This window comes from Amia ocellicauda, chromosome 1 (genome assembly GCF_036373705.1).
Source record: "Amia ocellicauda isolate fAmiCal2 chromosome 1, fAmiCal2.hap1, whole genome shotgun sequence".
Classification (NCBI taxonomy): domain Eukaryota; kingdom Metazoa; phylum Chordata; class Actinopteri; order Amiiformes; family Amiidae; genus Amia; species Amia ocellicauda.
In genome coordinates this window covers 8,037,841-8,065,755 of record NC_089850.1, presented here as the reverse complement: position 1 = coordinate 8,065,755, position 27,915 = coordinate 8,037,841, and the positions used below count along the sequence as shown (strand labels likewise).

Sequence of the window (27,915 nt, the reverse complement as noted above, 5' to 3'; positions counted from 1 at the left end):
AGCTTATTTTAAATTTAAAAAAAAAAAAAAAAAAAATTATATATATATATATATATATATAGTGAGGGAAAAAAGTATTTGATCCCCTGCTGATTTTGTATGTTTGCCCACTGACAAAGAAATGATCAGTCTATAATTTTAATGGTAGGTGTATTTTAACAGTTTGATTTGCATGTTAATGAGGGAAATAAGTATTTGATCCCCTATCAATCAGCAAGATTTCTGGCTCCCAGGTGTCTTTTATACAGGTAACGAGTTGAGATTAGGAGCACTCTCTTAAAGACCTACACAAGGCTGGAATGGGCTACAAGACCATCGCCAAGCAGCTTGGTGAGAAGGTGACAACAGTTGGTACGATTATTCGCAAATGGAAGAAACACAAAATAACTGTCAGTCTCCCTCGGTCTGGGGCTCCATGCAAGATCTCACCTCATGGAGTTTCAATGATCATGAGAACGGTGAGGAATCAGCCCAGAACTACACGGGAGGATCTTGTTAATGATCTCAAGGCAGCTGGGACCATAGTCACCAAGAAAACAGTTGGTAACACACTACGCCGTGAAGGACTGAAATCCTGCAGCACCCGCAAGGTCCCCTTGCTCAAGAAAGCACATGTACAGACCCGTCTGAAGTTTGCCAATGAACATCTGAATGATTCAGAGGAGAACTGGGTGAAAGTGTTGTGGTCAGATGAGACCAAAATCGAGCTCTTTGGCATCAACTCAACTCGCCGTGTTTGGAGGAAGAAAAATGCTGCCTAAGAACACCATCCCCACCATCAAACATGGAGGTGGAAACATTATGCTTCGGGGGTGTTTTTCTGCTAAGGGGACAGGACAACTGCACCACATCAAAGGGACGATGGACGGGGCCATGTACCGTCAAGTCTTGGGTGAGAACCTCCTTCCTTCAGCCAGGGCATTGAAAATGGGTCGTGGATGGGTATTCCAGCATGACAATGACCCAAAACACACAGCCAAGGCAACAAAGGAGTGGCTCAAGAAGAAGCACATTAAGGTCCTGGAGTGGCCAAGCCAGTCTCCAGACCTTAATCCCATAGAAAATCTGTGGAGGGAGCTGAAGGTTCGAGTTGCCAAACGTCAGCCTCGAAACCTTAATGACTTGGAGAGGATCTGCAAGGGGGGACAAAATCCCTCCTGAGATGTGTGCAAACCTGGTGGCCAACTACAAGAAACGTCTGACCTCTGTGATTGCCAACAAGGGTTTTGCCACCAAGTACTAAGTCGAAGGGGTCAAATACTTATTTCCCTCATTAACATGCAAATCAATTTATAACTTTTTTGAAATGCATTTTTCTGGATTTTTTTGTTGTTATTCTGTCTCTCACTGTTAAAATATACCTACCATTAAAATTATAGACTGATAATTTCTTTGTCAGTGGGCAAACTTATAAAATCAGCAGGGGATCAAATACTTTTTTCCCCTCACTGTATGGCAGAACAGTTGAAGTGGAAGTTGTGTGTACACTTTCTGAAATGGCACTTTCTTCTATAGAGAGGTAATGGAGAGGATAAAGCAGTTATAGCTTTTGTAACATCTTCTCGTAAAGCATACAACACCTTTGGACTTTATCCTTTGTGTTTCAGAGATGCCACTATCCCTGAGTTCATGGTCAGTATATGGTGCACTGTTTTTTTATAATAGACCTTAGACTTTTCAGGTTCTTCCTATGTAAACGTTACTGTTTTCAGTGAATTCATTACATGCATGCTTCCCTATATTACACCTGGATGCACAGTGCATAAGTGTGAATAAAGATCTTAATAATAATTAGAATGTTTAATTAAAATGTACAGTGGTTTCATAAATCAAAGGGGGGCAAAACTACACAAGGATTTAACAATGATTAGTGTAATTCTATGCTATACAGTAAAGAAAAATCACCCTGGTAGCAAATGCTTTGACATGCATCTTCTGCACACCACATAGGTTGAATGTAAACAGTAGTTTATTTCAGTGGTTTGTTAATTTTAATGGAAGTTATGAATAATAGTGAAAGTTTAGTTTTTTTTATACATATTTTTATGCATAGATGTGTAACTGCCCTCCAAAATTTCTGCCCATTAACACTGATGACAACTGATAGTTTTTCTTGTTAGATCAATTTTCTCCTTCTATGTCTAATGCCCAGATACCATTAAATACTTATCTGCCAGGCTATTTCTAAATTGCATTTGAAATATCTGGCAACACCTCAGAACATACCCTTTTAAGTAATATGTAAAGATCTCCTAAACAGCATCCCTCACTCAGAACATTCCTACATTTTTAAATAGTTTTTGGAACTGTATTGTGTTTTTTTCTCTTTACAGTACCTTGTATACAGATTTGTATTATATAGAATTCTGAAATGCATTCCATTATTGTACAGGTTTACCTGTGTAACATCATAATTATACCATGCAACTAATAATTGATTGAATTACACATTTACTTTTTGAGGAATTTAATTACTTAACCTCTTAAACTGACAGATGGCACTGGTACCCTTAAAAGGGCACCAAAAACACATGTTTCTGTTCAACATCAAGTGTACGTCCTGTTGTTCACGGAGGTTTTGGTATCTCATGAAAGCCGAGTGTCTCAGCTCTCTAATGGTGTCAATCATTCTCTTATGTGAGGAAACACCCCCTCCCCACACACATTTTGAAATGGGGAGGGGGGTGTCGGGGGGTTACTTGGTCTGAATAAAACAATGTAAAAGAAAATAGACAACTTTGACATTCTGGAACCAGAAAGTCTACTGATCAAAACTTTGGTAGAAGCAACACACACCAGTACAGAGCTCAAAATATCAAGAAGAAAATACATTTTACAATGTACAAATTATTATTATTATTTTTTATATAATTGGATCTGACCTCCTCTGTGTTGGATAGAACATAAAAAATTACACACTGGATTTGAACAAAACAAGCCTACCACATTTGAGGGATCTGGGACAGTCTGAGTGGGTCCACCCTACCCCCTGGGCACAGCAGGGCGACGTGACACGAAAATGCTGGCCGTGATGTCTGAGAGATCGACACAGCCTTGTAGCCTATAAACTCAGCTTTCACAAATTCGTACAGTTGTTGTCGACACACCATTGAAGGGATATGTGAAAATTCAGCGAGATATATATAGAGGTGCCTTCTTTAGGTGATGTTTCAATTTTCAAATTCATTTTCCACAATAAAATACTGTTGGCTTTACTGCACGTTATCTTGTGTTATGTGTAGCCATGTTCTGAGGATATATAAAGACAATTCAAACCATTTCCTTTCAAAAGATAACATCCATATGCATGTGATTATTTACAGAGTTATGGGTTTTTGAAATTGGGCCAGTCCTTTTAGGAGGAAATTCACATTTTTGACTGTCAGCTTAAGAGGTTAATAAAACTATATGATCCACGGTTTATCCATCCAAATTTGATTAATGGCAGTTAAAGCAGCATTGATAAGTTCATATTAAACTTGTTACCTTGAGATCACAAGATGAACAAAAATATTATCATCCTGACATACGGTATCTCGTGATCAATACATAATGGCCGGCAAGGATCAAGAGATCTTGAAGATTGTAGATCTTTTTCGATTTCATATGGTCTAGCCTCTATGACTCACAACAGCTCTGCATCCAATTACAGTAACTAATTGTTTATGCAGCCAATCACTTTGCAGGAAATGCTTATCAATCTTTGTGGCCAATCACTTGCAGAAGACACTTATTAGTATTTTTTTTTATTCACCCATATACCTTCTTTATAAAAGTAAGGGACAAGAAAGAATGAAGAGGAGGGAGCAAATGTGTCTCCATGGTGTGTTACTATCAAATAATTTGTGTTAATTAATACGTTTTGAGGTCCTTAAATCAGGATATGCAACTGCTAATAAATGTTGAATTTTTATCTTCGTGGAATTACGACCTTGAATGTTACATTCGTGTTAAGATTTGTTTAAATCAATGGAAGTGAATGAATGAAATGAAGTTAGTTTTAATGAAATGTTTGCATGACACACTAAAAACAGAAGCAAATGCATTATACATAAAGGGTCTCCTGCAGCGCTATTCAAGCTAAGATGCCCGCATGGCCAAACAGATCGATGAGGGAAAAACCAATAACAAAAAGGAAGTTTAAAGCACAAGCGCACATGCTCTGCCCCGCTCCCGTTCGCCATGTTGGAAAGCAATGTAAACAAATGCAGAATGTTTCATTTTCTATTTATTAAGATGGTGAAGTGGTAGAACAGTTTTTTTGTTTTTTTTTTAATTATAATATTTTGTATCATCACATTATACAGTGCTGTAACCAGAATTACAAATCAAAATCTACCCGAATCTATACCATTGTACAGCGCACGTTGCATGATTACTATTACTTGTGTTCTTGTTATGTGACATATACACAGTATCCCATAACAACAACACAAGTAATAGTAATCACGCGACACATACGCTATAATGTGCTGCATTCTGCGGGCTTCATGAAGTCTATTCGGCAGGCTTGAGCATATTCCATACTGTGAAAATGTAGTTTGACAGCCAGGATTTATTATTTTGTGCATGGTTTTTACAGGAATATTATAGGCATTCTTGTATTATTATTTTTTATTTATTTAATATTCTCAGGTATTTAAAGTCAGGTAAAACAAAAATCATATTTACCATGACAGCCTTGCATGTGGTAATTGTTAATTTAATGATAAATGATTTTGTAGCTTATTTGGAGAAAAACAAGAAATAGAGACATCGTGTATCGCCCAAACTTCTGAAAATATCGAGATATAATTTTTTAGGTTATATCGCCCAGCCCAAGTTAAAGCTTTTTTATTTTTATTAATTTGTCAAGATATTGGCTTGAGCAGTACAAGCGTGCAATTATTGTAATGAAGCCTACATCTTCTAAAATGTAATGTAACGTATAGTTTGTTTAAGGTTGAATCCTTCACAAGCCTGTGAGTCTTATAGTACTTATAGAGCTTATCCTGTCAGTCCATCAGATCACGTCTGCAACTGTCCACTGCACATTTACTGGAAATGTGAGTCAGAGTAGATAACTGGCATTGACTTCCAAGGCTCCCTCCCTAACTGACTGATCAAATTGCCAACAAATGGTGGTACCCACTTACATAGCTAGGTTGACTTCATGAACTGGGGCTGCTGCAGGATATAAAAAACAGAGATTGCAAGAAGGACTTGAACCCTTTTATTTTTTAAGTTGTTTTTTTCAGTAGATTTTTTTTATTATTATGCTTGTGGGGTTTTAGTATTAATGTTGTATACTTAACAAGGCACCCAAGATGAAAAAGAACCTACTGAAAATACACTATTCCCATGCAACACCTGGCAATGAACCAAATTTGGGATTACATCTTGAATTTGGACAGCCCATGTCTGGGATACTTTGTTCCAAGTCACTTAATACACTAATGGACTTTTTACAGCTCTGAAAAGCAAAATGACTCGCTGACCTTAGCTCGGGTCAGGGTATAAATAGTAGTGGAGCAATGTCTCATAAAATAGGCCAATTCTTTTAATGTAACAAAAAAAGAGGAAACTCACAGTCAGTGAAATAGATCTCCTGTGTTGCCTGTAAGAAGTCAATCACCTCCCTTGCCTTTTTCTCATTGGATTTGTTCTCATCTTCACTGGTGCCTTCTCCAGGTTGGTACATAAACTCAACAGCAGCAGGCCTTGACATCAGTCCCAAAGAGAGAAGCTTTTGCTTGTGGCGTTTCTTCTTCAGCTTTCTCCTTTTGTTTTTGCTCAGTTTTGGCATTTCTCCGAGTTCAGATATCAGATCTATGGATTCTAGTGATTCTGCACGTCTGTCTTCTACCAGTGTGGGAGCATGCTCCAGCTCTTTCTCCTTCACATCAAAACATGGCAGATTTTTTCTCTCTCTCTTCCTTTTCCGTCTTCTGTTTCTCTGTTCAGAAGAATCATCTAAATATAAAAGTATAACATAGGTGTTAATTTACCTATAGAACAACACATTCATTTGTTTTTAAAACGGCAGATTGAAAATAAAGTGTAGCATCTTGTGAATACTATGTAATATCAAATTATCACTTACAGATATATTCAATTACATTTCAAGATATCTTGCAATAATTTAAAGCTATCTTTAAATCATTGACAGATATCTCTGAAAGAATTTCATTTAACTCCCTTTACAGATCTGAAATGTAAAGATATCGAATGAATTTGAAGTTATCCAATTAATTTCAAGATATCTGAAATACCAAAAAAAAAAAAACTTCCTGTCTATTTCAACTTCCTGTATGTTGACTGAGATTATCACTTCCCATTTACTCTTTCTGTTACACAGAAATGAGTGAACAGGAAATTATAATCTCAACCTACATACAGGAAATCATTTACAAGTACCTTGAAATTATTTTCAGATCTCTCTAAATGAAAAGGAAATAATATCTGTTACAGATATCTGAAAATGATATGAAGATATCTCAATGTTTTTCAGATTTCTTTAATTTCAAATGTCGTTTTATTATTTAAATTAAATTATTTTAAATTGCATTAGAATGTAATTAGAACCCTTAAATGTAACCAATAATTTGCTTACATTTTACTTTTTAAATTGTGTAACTATAAATTGGTTCCTTAATAAGTTTTGACCTGATGCAATTTTATACTTAACTTAAAACCCCTACTGTTTAAATTAATGAAAAGCCTCATATTATTAGTTAACACTTCACACTCAGAAACTAGAGACTTGGGGCTTTCAAATGAGACCACCCATGATAAGATCCGACATTGCTGTGTGGAGATATTGACTTGTAAAATAGGAAAAAGAAATCACTTGGGTTCAAGGATTGTTATTTTTAACTCCTACAACTCATATTCAATATTCACCCAGTTTGTCTTATAAGTTCTATTTTGACTAGTACTTCCAGGGAAAATTGAAAAAAAAGTTTGTATTGAAAAAATATAATATAATTCAAAAGTATGCTATTATGACTCTTGGAAAAAAAGGTGGAAGTGTTGCAATATAGTGTAATTAATCATGATCAACAATGCAGAAACTTATTCTGTTTGTGGTACACATTTTCACCAAACTTTTCTGCATAGGCAATGTTCTTTAAAATGCACATTAGCCTATTCCTTAATTTCTTATACTATTTTCACCCAACAACTTGTAGAAATTTCAATTTGAGTGGCATTTCAACATAACATTTTCATCTCAGAATTACCCATAGACTTTAATAGAAAATATCAAATGCATATCCGGTTTGTGAAAAAAATTACACTACTATCAAGTTGTCTAATCATGATCAACTATGCTGAATACTATAGTACAGGTTGTCTAGTTTCATTTAATAGGTGTCATATACCTGTATTCCTTAAAATGACCATACTAAAAACTGCGTCTAAGTTCAAACCAGGCAAAAATGGGGCTGAGTGTAAAGATTTAAAGTAAGTAATTGAGAGCTTGGTTGGAAACAAAAACAGCAGGGTTGAGAACCACTGCATTAGAACATATCTTCAAAACATTCAAACATATCTTACATTTACAGCTATAATAAAATATTTTGAAATATATATGTAAACATGTAAAGATCTTGAAATGCAATTGAAGATATTTAAGTGATGACTTGGCTTACCATAGAATACCTATTCATTACCTTTTTTTTTTTGGGGGGGGGGAATGTCAGATTACCTAGATGTCAAATTTCCAGTCACTGCATAACACAGAATCTGGAAATTCAAGATTTTCCACTAACTTGGAGGTTTATTTCCCTTTATAAGAGGTTTTAAAATTGTTTAACATTTGTCCTAATATTGCATAAATGGTAGAATGGATTTATTGAGTTATTTAGTTTTGCCACATGAATATAATTTAAAAAGGCAAAGCTGTCCTTGCTGTATTGACTAGCATTTCTTTTTTGTAACTTTAGTTTTGATCTGCTGAACCACCCTATTATTAGTCTTATCTCACCAGCAGAGGTTTTATATCCCTGCTTAAGAGCACTGTTCCCTGAAAGAGTCCGATCAGAAAGTCTTCCCTCACTTGACCCTGTCAACGGCTGCACTCAAGCACAGTTTTACAAATTAATTCTTTGTCACACCTCCCATTGGACTGTAAAAATGGCAGAGATTACCACTACTGTCTACTGACTACTGTCAGGCAGGTACTCCCACTTTATCTCCCAGTTGTACCTTTTTAAAACATAACGGAAGAATATTTGCACACTATAAACGGTCTGCTGTTTGACCTCCTGAAGAGCCAATATTATTAAGATCACAGTCCTAATGTATGAGACAAACACATTAATGTATTTTAATGCATTTTGCTTTTGTAGATACATACTATATATACTGTTAAATCTTAAAGAACAGTTAATCTGAATTAAAACAGATTTGTATACTGCCCATTACTTAAATAAAAGTTGTTGAATATAACTAGTGCCCAAATGATACAGGTTCTTTTTGGGTCCGATACTGATTATTGGGGAGCAACACTATCCGATAACCGATTTATCTGCCAATATTTACTTATTTTGCAAAACACATTTTCTAGCATGGATTCCTAAAAAAATTTTCTCAAAGAGACAAAGATATGCACTGAAAGCAGGATTTGTACATTTCATTATCATACATAACCACAAAATCAAACATTGCAAAAATGAATTATATAAATTAGAATGTAATATAAAGGAAAACTTGCATGTTTTATAAATTAGAACAAAGAACATGTTATATGAACAATTTCATGCGTACATAGAAAAAGGTTCTCAGTCATCAATACTGCCAATTCAGCAGTGACAGGTTATAGTCAGGGTTTTTCCTGGCTCAGAATGGGCCTTTGGGGGGTGACTACGCATGATAGTAAGCATGATCGGTCTGTGTACAGTAAAGGCAATTAGTTACCTTATGACAGAAATCCATGCATCCAGTTTTATTTCTGACCATTTGATAAACAAAAATGTATATGATGCTTGAATAAATGAAACCCCATTAAAAAAATTTTTTTTATTACAACACTGGAAGGGGGGGAGGGGAGTGAGTTTGAGGGAGAGGGGTGTGGGGTTGGGAGAGGGGAGGCAATCAGTTGCAGAGGTCACATCCTGCTTCAGAACATTTCACCCTCCTCTTTTTATTAACTAAATAAAAGGATCTGACAAGGCCATGGTAGTATATTAGACTACCAATAACCGGAATAACTATATACAAGTAAAACATAATACTAAACAGGGAAACAGAATTCCAACATCTGGCTTTTGAATATTGTCACTTTAGGCATTACATAGACACATGCTATTCTTTACAAGAGCTCCATTCTATGTTGATGCAGTAACTCATCCCAGCCACCACGCTGCCATGGCATTTTATTCTAGCACCGTCAGTGGCTATCATAGTGCTGTGAACAGACTCGGCATCTATGATTTGTTTCTGAAGGGTAAGGCGTTTTATTTTTTGTGTCAGATTCCATTTTTCTACTTTGTATTTGGTTGTCTTGCTGTATTGCGTCTTTCTGCTCTGTCTGTGAATCGCGTCTATTCTGCCTTCCCTTGTGCGGTCTGTGAGCTCTCACACAAACACACAGCTGAGTGCATCCTAGCCTGCTCGGATATGGGCATGTCTGGTATCATTGGAAAGCTACAGCCCTGCCCTGTAAGAGAATGATTGTCCAGATCCGCTAGCCAATGAGGGACAGGATTTGGGTAACTGGGCATGGAATGCAGCCCCCTTCTCCCCTCTGGGCCATCACCAAAAAAAACATACACGTTTTTTAATGGCCTGTATCTCAGCACTGCTTATACGGAAATGGCCGTAACTAGGGTCATTCGAAAGCTACAGACCTGCGGTTTTCGGGAGTGGCAGCATTGAGCACCTATAGGAGACAGGATTAAAGTAATATGACGTAGAATGCTCTACAACGATTTGCAAAGGGCGGACCTTAAACACATTCGGAGAGGATTTGAAATTATATATGTTTTTTCAATTCTTATAATTTTGGCCCTGGTGATTTTGCTTTGGCGCTCGCTAAAACCTCTTTGGGGGGCGCCACAAATTCCTCTATGCAGGAAAAACCCTGATAGTGCAGAAAGCACGCATTTCTCCCGAAAGAGCTCCGTCTGTCCTCATAAACATTCCCAGCAGTACTGAAAACCCTCTCACTTGGCACAGTGGAAGGTGGGGAGCAGAGGTATCTCCTTGCCTGTAGAGGCAGTCCCTTAAAGCGGCCACTGTTTTGGCTCCACCACTCAAAAGGGTTGTCAATCACAGGTTCTCTAAGGTAATGCTCCAGCTCTTCATTTATGCCCTCTGATACCTCTGGATAAGTCTGTGAAGTTAGCATGCTGTTGTAGAGAGTATCTGGGAGAATGTGGGACTGTTCCTCCACTCACGTTTACATTCAAGACGACTTGAAGTCTTTTCCAATTCTGGTTAATAAAATGAGCGTCAAGCTCATCAGAGCTTCAGTTGAGCCTGACCAACAATCGGTTGTGAATGCAATGCTGCTTCCTGCATTTTCAACAGAGACAAGTTGCTTTAGCTTTGCAACAACTTTGTTGTAAAGGTGGCCCATCATCTCTGTGCAGAAAAACTTTTCGCTCCTCAAAGTGTACCTGGGCTCTGCCTTTGACATGAGCCTATTAAATCCAGTACCCTGTAGCATGGCATATGGTTGGATGTCTGTAGCGATCATCTCCATAATCAACTTGTTCATCTCTTTTGATCTTGGGTCAGTTGGGGACCATTTTGCTGTCCTATCGAATATGGGCTTGGTTGAATTAGTAGCTGTCAGTGCCCTTTCTGTTCTTTTTGAGTCTTATCATATTCTTCTTTATGTTTCACACTCAGGTGTGTCCACAAATTACAATTTTTTTAGGCTAGCTTTGTTTGATCCCTGGCTGACTTTCACTGTGCAGATATTGCAAACCACTGCACCAGAAGGGTCTTTGGTACAAAAAAAGTCCCACACCTTGGTTTTGCTGCTAGCCTCAGCCATCTGTAAAAATAGAAATGAGAGAGGGAGATTAATAAAAAAAAAAATAGAGCTGTATGGAAGTCAACTATCATGATTTAGTGTGTAAATTGTAAATTACACGCAGAGACAGACAGAGTAAATAGTCAGATATATTTACATAAGAACCAGTTTGTCTTTTCAAATAGATCGTCTGCTTGATCCTACACTATACTTATGGGAAATAAATTACCTTGCGCACAACACCAAAAACAAACAAAAAAAACTACTCTAACCATTTCAGACAGTGAGAATTCTGTTTTAAGTATGGATGTGCATGACAAATATTTTGACTATCGATCAATAATTCCACAGCTGTTGTCCACGAATATTCGAATAGTCGCCCCCCATCCATCCCATTCAAAATGCATTATATTGCAACGTATGTCGCATTGTGACAATTTTTGCAATTGCAAAAAGTTCTGAACTTTATTTTAAAACTTATCTAACACAACAGTCTATGTAAAAATACCTTCCTATTAGAAGACATATAGAAATGGCATAACCGCAGCAATAAGCAGACCTGTCAACTCTCGTGTATCTCGTCTTATTGTTTCCTGATATTGTCACAACTTCAAATTAACTATAAAGGTTGTGATACTTTGTATATTAAGGAATATTTTGCAATTACAGCTTTAACTGACCAACCAAAATGCTTTTTATTTTATTAAATAATTAAATTAATTCAATAATAGTTTAGCAATCTGAGCTGCGACAAAAATGGCTTAACATTAATGCCATTGTGGCAATGTTTTTCCATCATAACAGCGATATTCCATGTTTCCAAACCACACTCAACATATAGACATAGCTGTGCGCTCGAGTTCCAGTGAATAATAAATAAATAGCAATAGCTGACTGTGTGTGTGTAGCTTAATAATATCAATGTGTTTGTTGCTCTTCTTTCCTTCCCTGTCATTGCTAGCATCACAGAAGGGTGTTTGGCTTTTAGGTGGGTTAACATACCAGCTGTAGATTTTTGGTAGTTTAATTGCACTGCGCATATTATACACTTAAGTGTTTTCATTTATGTATTTCCATGTAGAATTTCTGTTGCATTCTTGTAGCGCATATTTCCTCAGATATGCACATATCTGCAGAATTCCACGGATCTGCGCAGATCTGCACAGACCTGTGAAATCTGTGCTACACGAACGGGACCATTTTTAAGTTATGTTCTAGTTTAGTCAATCCCGGCCAAGACATAACTCCCACCCTCCCGTCAATCTTCATTACCGCTACATAGTACATAGAGAGTACAGACTTTACAATATATATTTTTTGTTTTGTTAGATCCATCGAATGTTGGATTCACTTGTTGATAGTGGCCATCGTTAACGAATAGTTAAACTAGTAACATTTTTTCATTATCATCCCTAGATTTTAGAAGCTGGCTGACATTTCCTTTCAGACCTTATATAAAAAGAAACATCAGCCTAAAGTAAAGTATTATACAAATAAAAAGCTAAGTCTCTTACGATTATAATAACCCACTGAAAACGAACTGGGCCTGCATTATTAATTAATGGGGAAACGATTTGCGTAGCTGAGATTCAGCTGAAAAGAACCACGTGCGGTTTGTTTACATCACATCTTTCCTAGCTTTTGAAATGCAATGCGCAGCCGCATAACATGCGCATGGTATTGACCAATGGCAAGGACGTTACTATGGCTAGATTTTTTTTTTTTTTTTTAACCCAATCAGACTGTGAATTTAAGACTATCTAGCCAATCCAAAAGGACCCTCTGTGAGCCCAGCTACTGCTGATAAGAACGCAGGAGTCGGATTACACGCATACATGTATAGTATTTATTTCTTAGCAGACACCCTTATCCAGGGCGATGTATAATACTTAGACAGCATTTGAGTGGAAAATGTGTTGTCCAGTCAACAAAAATTTACCTTAATTTATTTATTTTAGTTCCTAATGTTAATTTTGAAAAGTGGTTTAATTTACTTTTCAACAGAAATGTGCTTCAAAGCCATAATATACAGCAATCTTCAGTCCTGATGAGAATAAACACTAATGAAATCCATGGATACTCAAATGCAGCACAGCTTTCAAAAATATGTACTATTAGTTTAGAGGGTTTTAGAACAAAAAAAAAAAAAAGGTTTATAAGCCCTATGTTTCCTTGCCGCTGTGCATCAGAATCATTTTAGCTACCAGTGGAAAATTTAAACTAAACGGTGGTAAATACATGATAGCTACTGTAAAACCACATAAACATGCATTTATTTTTTGTCTGAAGTCTGATGATGGATTTTATGGTAATTAGGAAAATAGTCTCAATGTTCGATGTGTCGAGTGGCCTCCTCTCGTTTGTAAACTTTATTAATGTACTAATAACAACATACTGTTTGAATTAGAACTAAATGAGAAGTGCCCATCTGGAAAGGGCTTGCAGGTGGGGCATTTGTTACAACGTCTACTCAAAGGGTTAAACTACTAATTTGCCTTGCTATCCGTCACTCTTTTGTGACTCTGTTATAATTTTATTGACAGGGAATAGTAAATTATATGGTCAATATTTTATTAACTTTTCAACATTGCAATTCATGAACTGGTAAGCAACTTACCGTAAAGTCAGCAGTCTCTTCAGCACCCTGGATCCTCTGCTCTTCCGTTCTGCTTGAATCCACATGCTGCATGATAGGCTTGCAACAAACCCAAAATGAGGTATGCTTATTTATACTTCCGCGTCTGCGTCTCTGCGTACATGCAAGGGCATCGTAGGCAGACATTCGCATAGGTGTCTGCCAACATACTTGCATGTAAGGTTGACAAGTTCATATGCGGCAGTGTCGCATTAACACATCGCAATCTACAGAAAACAAAACCCGTTTTCTATGGTGCACCTACGATTGTATGGATGTAAATTAACACATACTGATAATGACATGTTACAGAAACTACACGCACGCAGAAATACAAATACCATCCTGTATGTGCAGATCTATATTGTCTTGCTATAGTTGGCTAGAGACTTAACACTAGAACATACATACACACATCTCTGCGTATGTGCATTTCTCCTGCATATCCGTTCTTATGTTACTAAACTAATGAACCTCAAAATTAATGAGCTATAAATATGTTCTTCTCCAACCGCCAGACCCGCAGTTTATGTTATAGGCTATAGCCTACTGAATATAATAAATATAGCCGACAATATGAGCTTTGTAAATCAAATTAGTAATTGTGAAAGATTTATAATCATGTTGATTGGTGAAACGCACTATTTTCTACACATCATATATTCATTATTATCATTATTTATTGTATTAGATTTACAATTGATACCAGATATAGCTCTCATCTGATCGGCTCAGCAAGTTTCTAACTTTACTTTGGAATTCAATCCTCATCACGTTGCAAACACAGGTCTCTGGATCAATGCAGGGATTATGCAGTTAAATGGTTAGATTATGCCTTAATTTAGATACATGATACCAAAATTGTGACTTTACCCCTAATAAATATGGCTTTTTATGCACCAAAAACTTCAGCTAGTTTAATTAAAAAGACATTTTAAAACATATTGAAAATATTAATAAAATAAATACCACATTTATCATTGTACAAGACCCTTGTAAACGTTTGGATGGGATAGTTGATACGTTTTTAACGATTTGTGTGAACTACACCCCGTTTGGCGAAAAACAGCACTGAAACACAGCTCCGCACAGCTGCTCTGAGTGTTCAGATGGGAATGTAGAGGCAGAGCAGAGACACTGATCCACCTGCATTACACTGCCAGAGCCGCCTGCCACTCCACTGTTTTTCTGTGCTAGATAAGATTTGTAATACTAAGAAAAATACACTCACCTAAAGGATTATTAGGAACACCTGTTCAATTATTCATTAATGCAATTGTCTAACCAACTAATCACATGGCAGTTGCTTCATTGCATTTAGGGGTGTGGCCCCGGTCAAGACAATCTCCTGAACTCCAAACTGAATGTCTGAATCGGAAAGAAAGGTGATTTAAGCAATTTTGAGCGTGGCATGGTTGTTGGTGCCAGACGGGCCGCTCTGAGTATTTCACAATCTGCTCAGTTACTGGGATTTTCACGCACAACCATTTCTAGGGTTTACAAAGAATGGTGTGAAAAGGGAAAAACATCCAGTATGCGGCAGTCCTGTGGGCGAAAACGCCTTGTTGATGCTAGAGGTCAGAGGAGAATGGGCCGACTGATTCAAGCTGATAGAAGAGCAACTTTGACTGAAATAACCACTCGTTACAACTGAGGTATGCAGCAAAGCATTTGTGAAGCCACAACACGTACAACCTTGAGGCGGATGGGCTACAACAGCAGAAGACCCCACCGGGTACCACTCATCTCCACTACAAATAGGAAAAAGAGGCTACAATTTGCACAAGCTCACCAAAATTGGACAGTTGAAGACTGGAAAAATGTTGCCTGGTCTGATGAGTCTCGATTTCTCTTGAGACATTCAGATGGTAGAGTCAGAATTTGGCGTAAACAGAATGAGAACATGGATCCATCATGCCTTGTTACCACTGTGCAGGCTGGTGGTGGTGGTGGTGTAATGGTGTGGGGGATGTTTTCTTGGCACACTTTAGGCCCCTTAGTGCCAATTGGGCATCGTTTAAATGCCACGGCCTACCTGAGCATTGTTTCTGACCATGTCCATCCCTTTATGACCACCATGTACCCATCCTCTGATGGCTACTTCCAGCAGGATAATGCACCATGTCACAAAGGTCGAATCATTTCAAATTGGTTTCTTGAACATGACAATGAGTTCACTGTACTAAACTGGCCCCCACAGTCACCAGATCTCAACCCAATAGAGCATCTTTGGGATGTGGTGGAACGGGAGCTTCGTGCCCTGGATGTGCATCCCACAAATCTCCATCAACTGCAAGATGCTATCCTATCAATATGGGCCAACATTTCTAAAGAATGCTTTCAGCACCTTGTTGAATCAATGCCACGTAGAATTAAGGCAGTTCTGAAGGCAAAAGGGGGTCAAACACAGTATTAGTATGGTGTTCCTAATAATCCTTTAGGTGAGTGTATATACTGTGATTTAGAAACACCGGGGATCATTTTATGTGAAGCACATGTAAGAAAATAATATGTATACACAAATGTTTTAGAGTATAATCACATAAAAGTAATGGAGGAGCAGAGTTGTTACCTGATCAGGTGTTTCAGCTTCTGTGTCCTTGTGTCAATTCGGAAAACACTTGTTTTTTTTTTTGTTTTTTCATATACAAATACAAAAAAGTGATTGCTTATACGATTTCTACTATCATATTACCTTAAATAAAATGTTTAAATTCATGATATATCCGGGTATTATTATTGTTGTTTATGTGAATGATCTGAAGAATATATCAGCCAGCTCCCCATCACTAAACTTCAAATGGCGTATATCTAACAAAGTGAATGTGATCAAACCTGGTCAAATCATAAATTAACAATTTTCTTGAGAGGAATTTCACAATTTGCCTCATCTAAACCCATGTTGAGTGTCTTTAAGAATATGGTTTTCATTGAGATACTGCTATATTTTGTGTCTAATATATACATATATATTTTTTACAGGTAATGTAGGGGAGACTGATTGGTCTGTAATTTCCTGGCTCAGTTTTGTCCCCTTTCTTGTGGATTGGTATGATATTTGCTGTTTTCCAATCAGTTGGCACATCCCCTGTTCTAAGTGTCATTTGGAATATTTGAGTTAGCAGCCTATAAATAATTTCCCTAATTTCTTTAAGTTCTGTTGGAAATATACCATCTGGCCCAGGTGATTTGTGTGTTTTCAATTCTGCTAGTCCCTTTAGTACCTCCTCCTCATTTATCCTGATCTCTCTCAGGGTTTGACTGAACTGATTGTTAACCTGTAGCATGTTATGTTTTTCCTTTTGTTAAAACCTCTGTGAAATACTCATTTAGAACATTTGCCACATTTTGTACGTTTTCTAAGATACTTCCATTTTTAGCTTTTAGCCGTTTCACTTCCTCCTTTATTGACCTCTTGCTGTTATAGTATTGAAAAATGCTCCTTGCATTAGTTTTTGCACCAAGAGCTATGTTTCTTTCTAATTCCCTCTTTGCTTTCCTGATCTCTCTTAACTTCTCTTTGCAGTTCTATATATTCTTTGTATTTATTTTTGTCATCTTTTTTGTATGCACTATACAGTATTTTTTTCTCTTGATATTTTTTTGCATACTTCTATTAAACCATTTTGGCCAATGTTTTTTGGTCCTCAATTTGCAAAATTTTGGTACAAATTTCTCCTGGGCCTCTAGCATATTCTTAAAATATAACCATCCAATCTGTATCCAGTGCACCCCAGTCTAAGTGCTGCCTCAAAAGTTTGCTTTTCTAAAATTTTAGACCATTGTTTTAGACTTGGTCCTTGTTTTTTTTAGTATGCCTCAAAGCTAACCATATTGTGATCACAGTTTGCCATTGGTTCTCGAACTCGATCTTGGTCATTCGAAAAGATCAAATCAATGCATGCACTCTCTCTGGTTTGTTCCCTGACAAACTGAATTAGAAAGCAGTAATTTACCATCTCAACCATTTCTATGTCTGCTTCTATCCCAACTGAGCTTTCCCAGTCTATGTTTGGGAAATTGAAATCCCTCATTATAACAGTCACATCCTTGCTACATGCAGTCCTGATTACACTGTACAATGCAACATATTTCTGAATATCTGAATTGGGTGGTCTGTAACATACTCCTACCAATACTCCTCCGGATCTTTTATTCAAAAGTTGAACCCACAAAGATTCAGTTTCATTAGTAATATCTAATTGGTGTTCTTCTGTCCGTCTCAACATACACTTTTAGGCAGGTGTGAAAAAATGCTGTAAAGTAACAATGCTTTCAAAAATAGACATGTTAATAGATCATATTTATCAATTAACAAAATGCCAAGTGAGTGAACAGATGAAAAAATCTACATCAAATCAATATTTGGTGTGATCACCCTTTGCCTTCAAAACAGCATCAATTCTTCTAGGTACACTTGCACACAGTTTTTGAAGGAACTTGGCAGGTAGGGTTGCACAAACATCTTGGAGAACTAACCACAGTTCTTCTGTGGATTTAGGCAGCCTAAGTTGTTTCTCTCTATTCATGTAATCCCAGAGAGACTCGATGATGTTGAGATCAGTGCTCTGTGGGGGCCAAACCATCACTGCCAGGACTCATGTTCTTTTTTATGCTGAAGATAGTTCTTAATGACTGTCGCTGTATGTTTGGGGTCGTCATACTGCAGAATAAATTTGGGGCCAATCAGATGCCTCCCTGATGGTATTGCATGATGGATAAGTATCTGCCTGTACTTCTCAGCATTGAGGAGACCATTAATTCTGACCAAATCCCCAACTCCATTTGCAGAAATGCAGCCCCAAACTTGCAAGGAACCTCCACCATGTTTCACTGTTGCCTGCAGACACTCATTCATGTACCGCTCTCCAGCCCTTCGGCAAACAAACTGCCTTCTGCTACAGCCAAATATTTCACATTTTGACTCATCAGCCCAGAGCACCTGCTGCCATTGTTTTGCACCCCAGTTCCTGTGTTTCCATGCATAGTTGAGTCGCTTGGCCTTGTTTCCACATTGGAGGTATGGCTTTTTGGCCGCAAGTTTTCCATGAAGGCCACTTCTGACCAGACTTCTCCGGACAGTAGATGGGTCCCACTGTTTTCTGCCCATTCTGAGCTGATGGCACTGCTGGATATCTTCTGACTGCTAAGGGAAGTAAGCATGAAGCGTCTTTCATCTGCTGCAGTAAGATTCCTTGGCTGACCACTGCGTCAACAGTCCTCAACGTTGCCCGTTTCTTTGTGCTTCTTCAAAAGAGCTTGGACAGCACATCTGGAAACACCTGTCTGCCTTGAAATGTCTGCCTGGGAGAGACCTTGCTGATGCAGTATAGCTACCTTGTGTCTTGTTGCTGTGCTTAGTCTTGCCATGGTGTATGACTTTTGACAGTAAACTGTCTTCAGCAACCTCACATTGTTAGCTGAGTTTGGCTGGTCCTCACCCAGTTTTGTTCCTCCTACACAGCTGTTTGTGTTTCAGTTAATGATTGTGTTTCAACCTACATATTGAATTGATGATCATTAGCATCTGTTTGATATAATTGTTTAATCATACACCTGACTATATGCCTACAAAATTCCTGACTTTGTGCAAGTGTACCTAGAAGAATTGATGCTGTTTTGAAGGCAAAGGGTGGTCACACCAAATATGGATTTGATTTCGATTTTTCTTCCACTTTGCATTTAGTTAATTGATAAATATAATCTATTAACATGTCTATTTGTGAAAGCATTCTTACTTTACAGCATTTTTTCCACACCTGCCTAAAACATTTGCACAGTACTGTATAATGCTACCCCATCATCTCTTTGATTTTGCCTGCCTCTCCTAAACTGGGTGTAGCCTTTCAACTTGTATCCATCCCCATCATTTTCTCATAAGCCATATTTCTGTCACTCCTACAACATCATAGTCAAATGCCAGCACTGTGACTTCTAGGTCTAACTCCTTATACTCCAGGCATTAAGGTACAAACATTTCAGGACTTTCCTACTATCAGTTTCCCTTTGTTTTCTTTCCTTAGTGGAGCATCTCCCATTGCCAGAGCTCCCTGCCTCTCTGGTCCCTAGTTGAAAAGATCCTCAATTTCTCTGCACAGACGCTCTGCCAATGTGTTAGCCCCCCTTCTGTTTAGATGTACACCGTCAGGTTTTCTACTTTAGGAAGATCTGCAACCTGAGCACCAGGCAGGCAAGATACCATGCAGGTCTCCTTATCACTAGAACACACAGTGAACTACACCTGTAAGAATCGAGTCTCGTACTATAATTACCTCCCTGTTCTGGGGGGGAGTGGGCACCATGGTGCTCTGGTGCTCAACTGCCCTCCCATCACCCTCTGAGCTATCACTGTTCAACTCGGCATACAGCAGTTCAAACCTGTTGGGCATTTCTAGCTCTTGGGTTGTTTCTTCTAAGGTGCGTGCTCGTCCTTTGCTGCAGTTACAACATAAAGGGTTCGTACAGCTTTTCAAAAGTCAAATTCAGGCACTTTTCAAGTACTTTCAAGGTGCACGGTCAAAGATTTTCCAGCACCTTGCAGCCTTGGTAAACTAAACCTTCTCATCTAAAATGCACAGTTTTCTGCACTGAACTAAGCACATTAAATTATAATTTCACCACACTATTAGATATGATTATGCTGTAACACCAAAAATGTTTCATGAGAGCCTTCATGTACACTTGGCATTGTGTTGTCACTTGGCTTAAATCAGTTTGATATTAAATCAATATAAATCAGTCTTGCAATCAGTCAAAATTTGTGAACACCAGTACACAGTAACTTCAGTTTGAATTAAAGCTTTAGTGACAATTGTTTTAAACATGCAAACATAAAAAACTACATCAATACTTTTTTTTATTGAACTTCCATGTACATTCAAAAAGGTGTTGACCTGGCAACACTGCTGCTCACAGAAAGAGGAATTGTCAGCAAACCATCAAATACATGCCTGCAGTGGCCATTCACGACTAGAAATTATGGACAATTCCCTGACATTACCTTTGGCATAACTCGACAGCGCAGACTCCCATAGTGAAAACTTGAATCTTATTCTTGCAAACCTTACATTGCTGTCCGCAATGTGGACCTTGTTTTACCCACAGTGTATATTCAATGTTATGGAGCCCCCTCTCTCTGAAGCGGCAGCTTTGCGGTACATTTGCAACATTGGGTGCTGATGCGTGCTGTCTCAGCAGCTCAGCGCGTCAAACACAGCGGCACATGAAATAGGATCGTACTGGCCACGGCATGAAGCAATCAACCGGCTCTCCAACCACTGCAGTTATATCCCCATGTTGATTCATTTAATCAGATTGCTGATTTATGATGACAGTGATTAGAAAATTAAAAAAAATATATATATTCACAAAATTCCAGCACTTTCAAGCACTTTATTCAAAATCCAAGCACTTGAAAATACCATCTTAAAATTCAAGCACTTTCAAGGATTTCAAGCACCCGTACGAACCCTGGACATACTGTAACCCAGCAGTTCTCTACACTTTCCTGCTCTAAGGGCTCAACCTTCCTAGGTTTTGGCGAGCACACCATCTCTCTAATGGGCTGGTTGACCAATACTTCCGTATCACTAATACAGCACAGATCAACAAGCCGAGTATCAAGATCACGAACTTTCATCTGTAGAACTTCAACATGCCAACAACGTTCAGAGATGAAATCTTTCTGAATGAGTTCATCCAGAAAGGCAATCATTCTGCAAACCTGACACTGTAGAGGCCACATGCTTCTAAATTTTGCAAGTTTTTCGGTCTCTTGGTTTCTGTCCCCTAGTCAACTGCTTTACTTTTTGTTACTGAGAAACAGCGCAGCTCTTTCTCAACTGCAGCCTTTTGTCCAGCTGCCACCAATTCACACCTAGCTCTACATTCACATTTTGGTCTCCTTTTTCTCAAAACTCACAAACAGTACTTCACTTATTTGATATGGCAAATCATGATACAAAGCATAAAAAAAAAAAAAATCTCAGGGAACAGTGCGAAAGAAATGGTGCAATAACAATTAATAATATGTCCAAAAACTGTTCAGTTTCTAAGGTTATTTAATTTAATTTCTTTTTTAAATAAAAACGTTTATAAAATGTGTTAACGTTTAAACCGTAAACTATTTACATTCCTAGTTACAATACTGGCTATATATTTCTGTAACCTGCCTTTAAGAGTCCAGTCATAAGAAAAAAATAAATCTGACTACATACAAAACATAAAAAAATGTCTACCCCTAATAATTCAAGCAGTTTTTGCCACTGTATAATACCATTAAATGCTTTAAAAAAAGGTTTTAAGCTGAAAATCAATGTTTGTTATTTTCATCCAACCATATTTTAAAAACACATAGCACCTTCAATCTGCAGCGATAGCTTGACCTTTTAACACTCTGTATTTTAAGCATTAAAACAAAGAAAGTACATTTGAAAGACCTTTTTTTTTTTTAAATACTACACTTATATAGAGATCGTGAGTATAAGGTTTAATAGTATAGCACTGTATTAATGTAATTCATTCATAAACACATTTTCAGAACATTTCTTCAAAACATATAGGCCCTAGGCATTTTAGTACATTAGGGAGACATTCTGCTGTGGATAATATGATCAGTGCTTCAGGTGCTTCACATTTTAGTCATAACCAGCCAAACAATGGCTTATTTTTATTTTTTTGGTCAAAATAAATGTTTTGCATTTAAAATCGTATACTTTAAAGAAGGAGATTTTAATTAGTCTTGAACATACACAGTATCCTACCAGAAGAAATACATCAGCTGGTGACGTTTATCAGACATTTTCAAAATAGCAGTCTCCAGAGCAATCCATTTGTAAATGGAGGTCTTAAAAAAGAAAGGCCAAATATTTTCCCCAACACCACTACTTCCAGTAATACAAAGACATTAGTGTCACATATGTTCATTATGGAGGGGAGTTTATATATATATGCACACCGATCAGCCATAACATTATGCCCACCTGCCTAATATTGTGTAGGTCCCCCTTTTTCCGCCAAAACAGCCCTGACCCGTTGAGGCATGGACTCCACTAGACCTCTGAAGGTGTGCTGTGGTATCTGGCACCAAGACGTTTAAATCCTGTAAGTTGCGAGGTGGGGCCTCCATGGATCGGATTTGTTTGTCCAGCACATCCCACAGATGCTCGATGGATTGAGATCTGAGGAATTTGGAGGCCAAGTCAACACCTTGAACTCATGATTCATCAGACCAGGTCACCTTCTTCCATTGCTCCGTGGTCCAGTTCTGATGCTCACGTGCACATTGTAGGCGCTTTCTGCAGTGGACAGGGGTCAGCATGGGCACCCTGACTGGTGTGCGGCTACGCAGCCCCATACGCAACAGACTGCGATGCACTATGTGTTCTGACACCTTTCTATCAGAACCAGCATTAACTTTCTCAGCAATCTGAGCTACAGTAGCTCGTCTGTTGGATCGGACCACACGGGCCAGTCTTTGCTCCCCATGTGCATCATTGAGCTTTGGCTGCCCATGACCCTGTCGCCGGTTCACCGCTTTTCCTTCCTTGGACCACTTTTGATAGGTACTGACCACTGCAGACCGGGAACACCACACAAGAGCTGCAGTTTTGGAGATGCTCTGACCCAGTTGTCTAGCCATCACAATCTGGCCCTTGTCAAAGTCGCTCAGATCCTTACACTGCCCATTTTTCCTGCTTCTAACACATCAACTTTGAGGACAAAATGTTCACTTGCTGCCTAATATATCCCACCACTGACAGGTGCCATGATAACGAGATTATCAGTGTTATTCACTTCACCTGTCAGTGGTCATAATGTTATGGCTGATCGGTGTATATATATATTTTTAATCAGAAACATGCATCTGTCAGTCTATTATACAGTATATTTTAAAGTAATTGTTGGGGTAAAATTGCCCCCTATGTATTGTATATACCCACTGTATAATACTCTGCATGTTGGGAGAACAGAGTACAAGGATTTTTATATAACATATTCTACTAACTGTTAGGAATTATTAAGCTTTGTTCTGATATTAGGTAGGCATACTGATTATTTAACCTACTGTAACCATGTAACTCATTGTATTGTATTCTTATTGTAGGATTAGCCTTTAACAGAAGTTGCAGAGTTAACTGTCATATCTCACTGGAAATGTTGCCATGGCAAAGGGGGCTGAAATTTGTCATTATTGCAGAAATAACATAAATAACATACTCGTGCATAACTATTTCTGTGAAAGTCTAGAAACTTGAACTCACGGCCATCCCCTCACGATCTGGCATTGTGTCGGTTACTTTTTTTCTTCCCGAGCTCATCTCCTGCGGTGGATCTACCATCCTGCACTGACGGCGCTGGGTTATCCTAGTCCAGGGAACCTGAAGGGTTTACTTCTGGTGAAGTGGTTGTACCTTAACAATTTGGGGGCTCGTCCGGGATACATTTGGCGAGTAGTCTCTTTTCGCCTTTGTGCTGTACCCTAAGAACTGCTCGCTACTTGTATCCAAAACATGATGGACTAGAGGGCTGTTCCAGTTAGGCAGTAGACTCTAAATGCCCTAGTGCTGTAACTAAGAGCTGCTGACTGACTGATGTATATTGGACTAGAGGGCTGTTACAATTAGGTAATAGGTGAGTAATTAGACTCTATGCTTTAGTGCTGTAACTGAGAGCTACTGAAAACATGGACTAGAGGGCTCTTCGGAGCATGGAGTACCAAAATATGGTACTGTAATATTGTGCTGTGCTGATGTGTGGCATCTGAAGCAGGAAATCTATGTGTTTGTAAGTATGTCACTCTTCTTGTTTATCTTGTTTATCGAGACTGGAAGTGAATAAGCAGTACCTGAGTATCGGTGGGAATGATTAATGGTACTACGAGATAGGATTTTTGCACATGTAATAAAGACAAAAGCCTGACTTATGGCTAAAGAAAATAAGATGGTCTACCAACACACCCTTATGTAACTGGTGATAATGTTTTGATCAAATCTTTGAATCCTAGGAGTTCCACATTCCCTACCACCCACAGTCTTCTGTGGTGGTGGAACGAGTGAACCAAACAATTAAAAGAAAATTGACTAAAGCAAAGTCTGGAACTCAAATTAAGGACTGGGATGTGCTGTTGCCACTGGTGTTTGCTGGAATACGCCTGACTCCCAGTAAGACTACTGGGATATTGGCCTATGAGGCTGTGTTTGGGATTCCCTTTCCCACACCTTGGGTTGGGACGCAGGGGAGACCACCTATGCTCTCCTCTGATTTATCAGTGCTCCGGGCAGAATATGCACTCTTGCTGGCAGAAAAGCTGGCCCAGATCCACAATGAATGACTATGAATGACTCTCTTCCTAGAAATGATGGAGTTGAATATGAATGTGAATAAGAAATGAGAAACTAAAGCTAGCTAACTTATCCATTCATTAGAAAAAAGAAAACTGCAAAATACAATCTGGTCTTATTCAAATGTCCCAAAGACAAATGGAAAAAAGGCTCTGACCACAAGGATGTTTGACTCTATACAGAGTGCCTCAGGCATCAGAAATAAGAATGAAAGTATATGATTCTATTATAAGAAAAATGTTAAAGTAATACAAAATATATAATGAATAAACAGATCAATAATAGTACTAAATAAATAGTCATGGTGTCCTCACAAGAAGAACCAGAATTTGTTTGTTAAACATCATGTTATGAACAAGCTCTGTAATGTCAAATTAAAGGAAACAAAAGGCTAGAAGGGAGCCTGGTGCAGCCCCAACAGCTTGTGAAAGCAGGAGAATGTAAACAAAATGTAAAAAAAAATGTTTAGTTATTGTTATAGCATATAATACCTGATATACAAGTTAAAATAGAATATAGGTTTAGGATGAGTGATGTAGGAAAAGGGTAAGATAGCACAGAAGTATAAGATTACACATATAAAATTAGTGAGCTCAAGTAATATAAAATATTTTTAAAGGAGACAAGTAAGAATGGAAAGGAAGTGAAACCATATAAATCATATATTAGATTAGGTTTTAGAAAACTAGAAACAAAAGTAAAATTATTGTGTAACAACAAAATCAATAATTATGAATCGGAAGAGACTGCAACAATTTGGAGAAGGCTTCCTAGGAATATGGGAATCATTATTGGCTAATATTTTGTTAGGTAAATATATTACTTCAATAAACGAATAATGGAGTTTCATCTGTATGAATATAAACAACACATATTGATAATAAACCTTGAATACATTTCTTGTAAGACATTAATAGGAGAAAGAATAACCATTAGCATGCTGAGGAATGTTAACCAAAGTTGACGAGGGTTTGAGTAAGTTTAGTGAGGGTTTGAGTAAGTTGACGAGGGATTGAGAGGTGATAGGGCTTGAGAAGCTGGAAGAGGAGTTTGGTCTGAAAAGTAATAATAATGTGCTGCTGTTTTCAGCACACGAGGTTCTGAAGGTAACTGAAAGAGAATACGAAGGAACATATGGAATTTACTTGATGTAAATTACTGCAATGTTTTATAAATAATTCAATGAGACAGTCATAGTAAGATTAAAACAGTTATGAAACTTTTTGCCAGTTATCAGGTTCAGAAAATATCAAGCAGACAGAAAAAATAGGAAACCCAAACCCCCCCGAATAGGAAGGGGAGAAGTGACGGTGTCTGTGAGCTCTGCTCCCCCTGGCAGACAAGCAGCCTGAGTGAGAGAAAGAGAGAAATAGTAATGGTTGCATTTTAATAATAATAACACTGATGTTAATAAGAATAATAAATAAAAGAAAACAATAATAAAAAATGCACTGGATGAGACAAGGTATTGTTCCTAATGTTCCTGTATGTTTTTGCGAGTTTTAGAACTAACTGAAACAATAATAATCATTAACTATATTGTCTAAGGAGTTGCTGTAATGACTACTGATATTAATGAGATCTTATGAATGTATCTGATATGCATATTATGAATCATATCCGAATTAAACTGATATTTGACCCTTATGACTTGGAGAGGATAAAAATCAGAGATGCATTGTAAAAGCTCCAGGAAATTGCAACTGGCCACTGCACCTTCTATAAGAGAGCTCAAATATCTGCAAGGTTGCTGCATGTACACCCCTTCCCTGGCTTGCCCATCTGGCACATGTTGTTGACCACACAGGCGCGGGGAGGGAGATGTGTTGGGGGCATTTTTTTTAAATTGGTTTGCCAAAGGTTTCATAGTAACAGCTCCTCAGCAATACTGTACAACTTGCCACATTTGTCAAGCTCATAATCCTGGGAAGGGAGCTGAAATCACAAAATCATTACTTTGTTCATATGCAAATAGATTGTGTTAAAATGCCTACATGTTGTGGTTATTAATATATATTTGTACAAATGTAAATGTTTTCTACAAAGGGTTGAAGTCTATCCCTGTATGAAGTACAAGTAGTAAAAATACTATTATGGGGTGCTAAAATGTGCAAACTGGGCTCGAATGTCCAGATGGCCTTCCTATAGTCCTAATGACAATGAGACTGTCAGCAAATCTGAAAAAAGAAAAGAAAAAGAACAGAAAATAAGTTCTCTCTCTGCATGAGATTATTATGGGACGACCCATGAGGCTTCCTGCCTCTCCTCCAGTTTCTGTAAGGGAGATGGGACATCCACTTGATGGATGATGCAATGTTGTATTTTTGTATGGGTCTAACACATGCATTCGAAGTTGTCCATTCACAGGTAAAAGCTGACCAGCCCAGCAGGACTGTCACCCATTTCAGCCAGGTGACTAAGTGTACATCAAAGCCCAGGCAGACAGGGCCCTACCAGGTTCTCCTGACAACCCACACAGCTGTGTAGTGCCAAAGGGAAACAACACTGGTGGAGACCAGAGGGATGCTCTCCCTTTCTCCTGGATCCACTTCCTCACTGTCTGCAGGACCATCGTCTGTGCCATAACAGCCTGGGAAAAGGACATCTTCAGTGCCCAGCCAATGGGATCATCACTGACTGAGGAAATCAGTCCAGAAGCAGCAGACATCATCATCAACCTCCAGATAAAGAGACCAGCGCAGGGTCAGAGCAGTGGCCCAAAAGGAGCAGCTGGACGCACGAGTCCACAAATATCGGGTGATGTGCTGGTAACCTCTCCCCTTCCACATATTGACACTGACACTTCCACTGATCAAATATGACTGAGGATTCGACAGCGACGACAAAGCCACCTGACCAGAACAAACACCTACAACCCCAACAGTAATTTTCAGTCAAGTACAGCAGCTGCTGTAGGGCTTACCAGGCAAAAACAACAGGGTAATTTAAAATACAGGTGGCAGAAGGGTTAAAAA

At 38.2% G+C, this 27,915-nt stretch overlaps 1 protein-coding gene across 1 annotated transcript in view; it reads right to left on the bottom strand.

Annotated features, from left to right (window-relative positions):
- Nucleotides 1–27,915, bottom strand: part of erich1 (glutamate rich 1) — a 77,500-nt gene that overhangs the window by 14,746 nt on the left and 34,839 nt on the right. Inside the window, exon 4 of the mRNA XM_066712433.1 lies at nucleotides 5,569–5,952. Within this exon, the coding sequence (XP_066568530.1) occupies nucleotides 5,569–5,952 (384 nt within the window). The remainder of the gene's footprint in view (nucleotides 1–5,568; nucleotides 5,953–27,915) is intronic.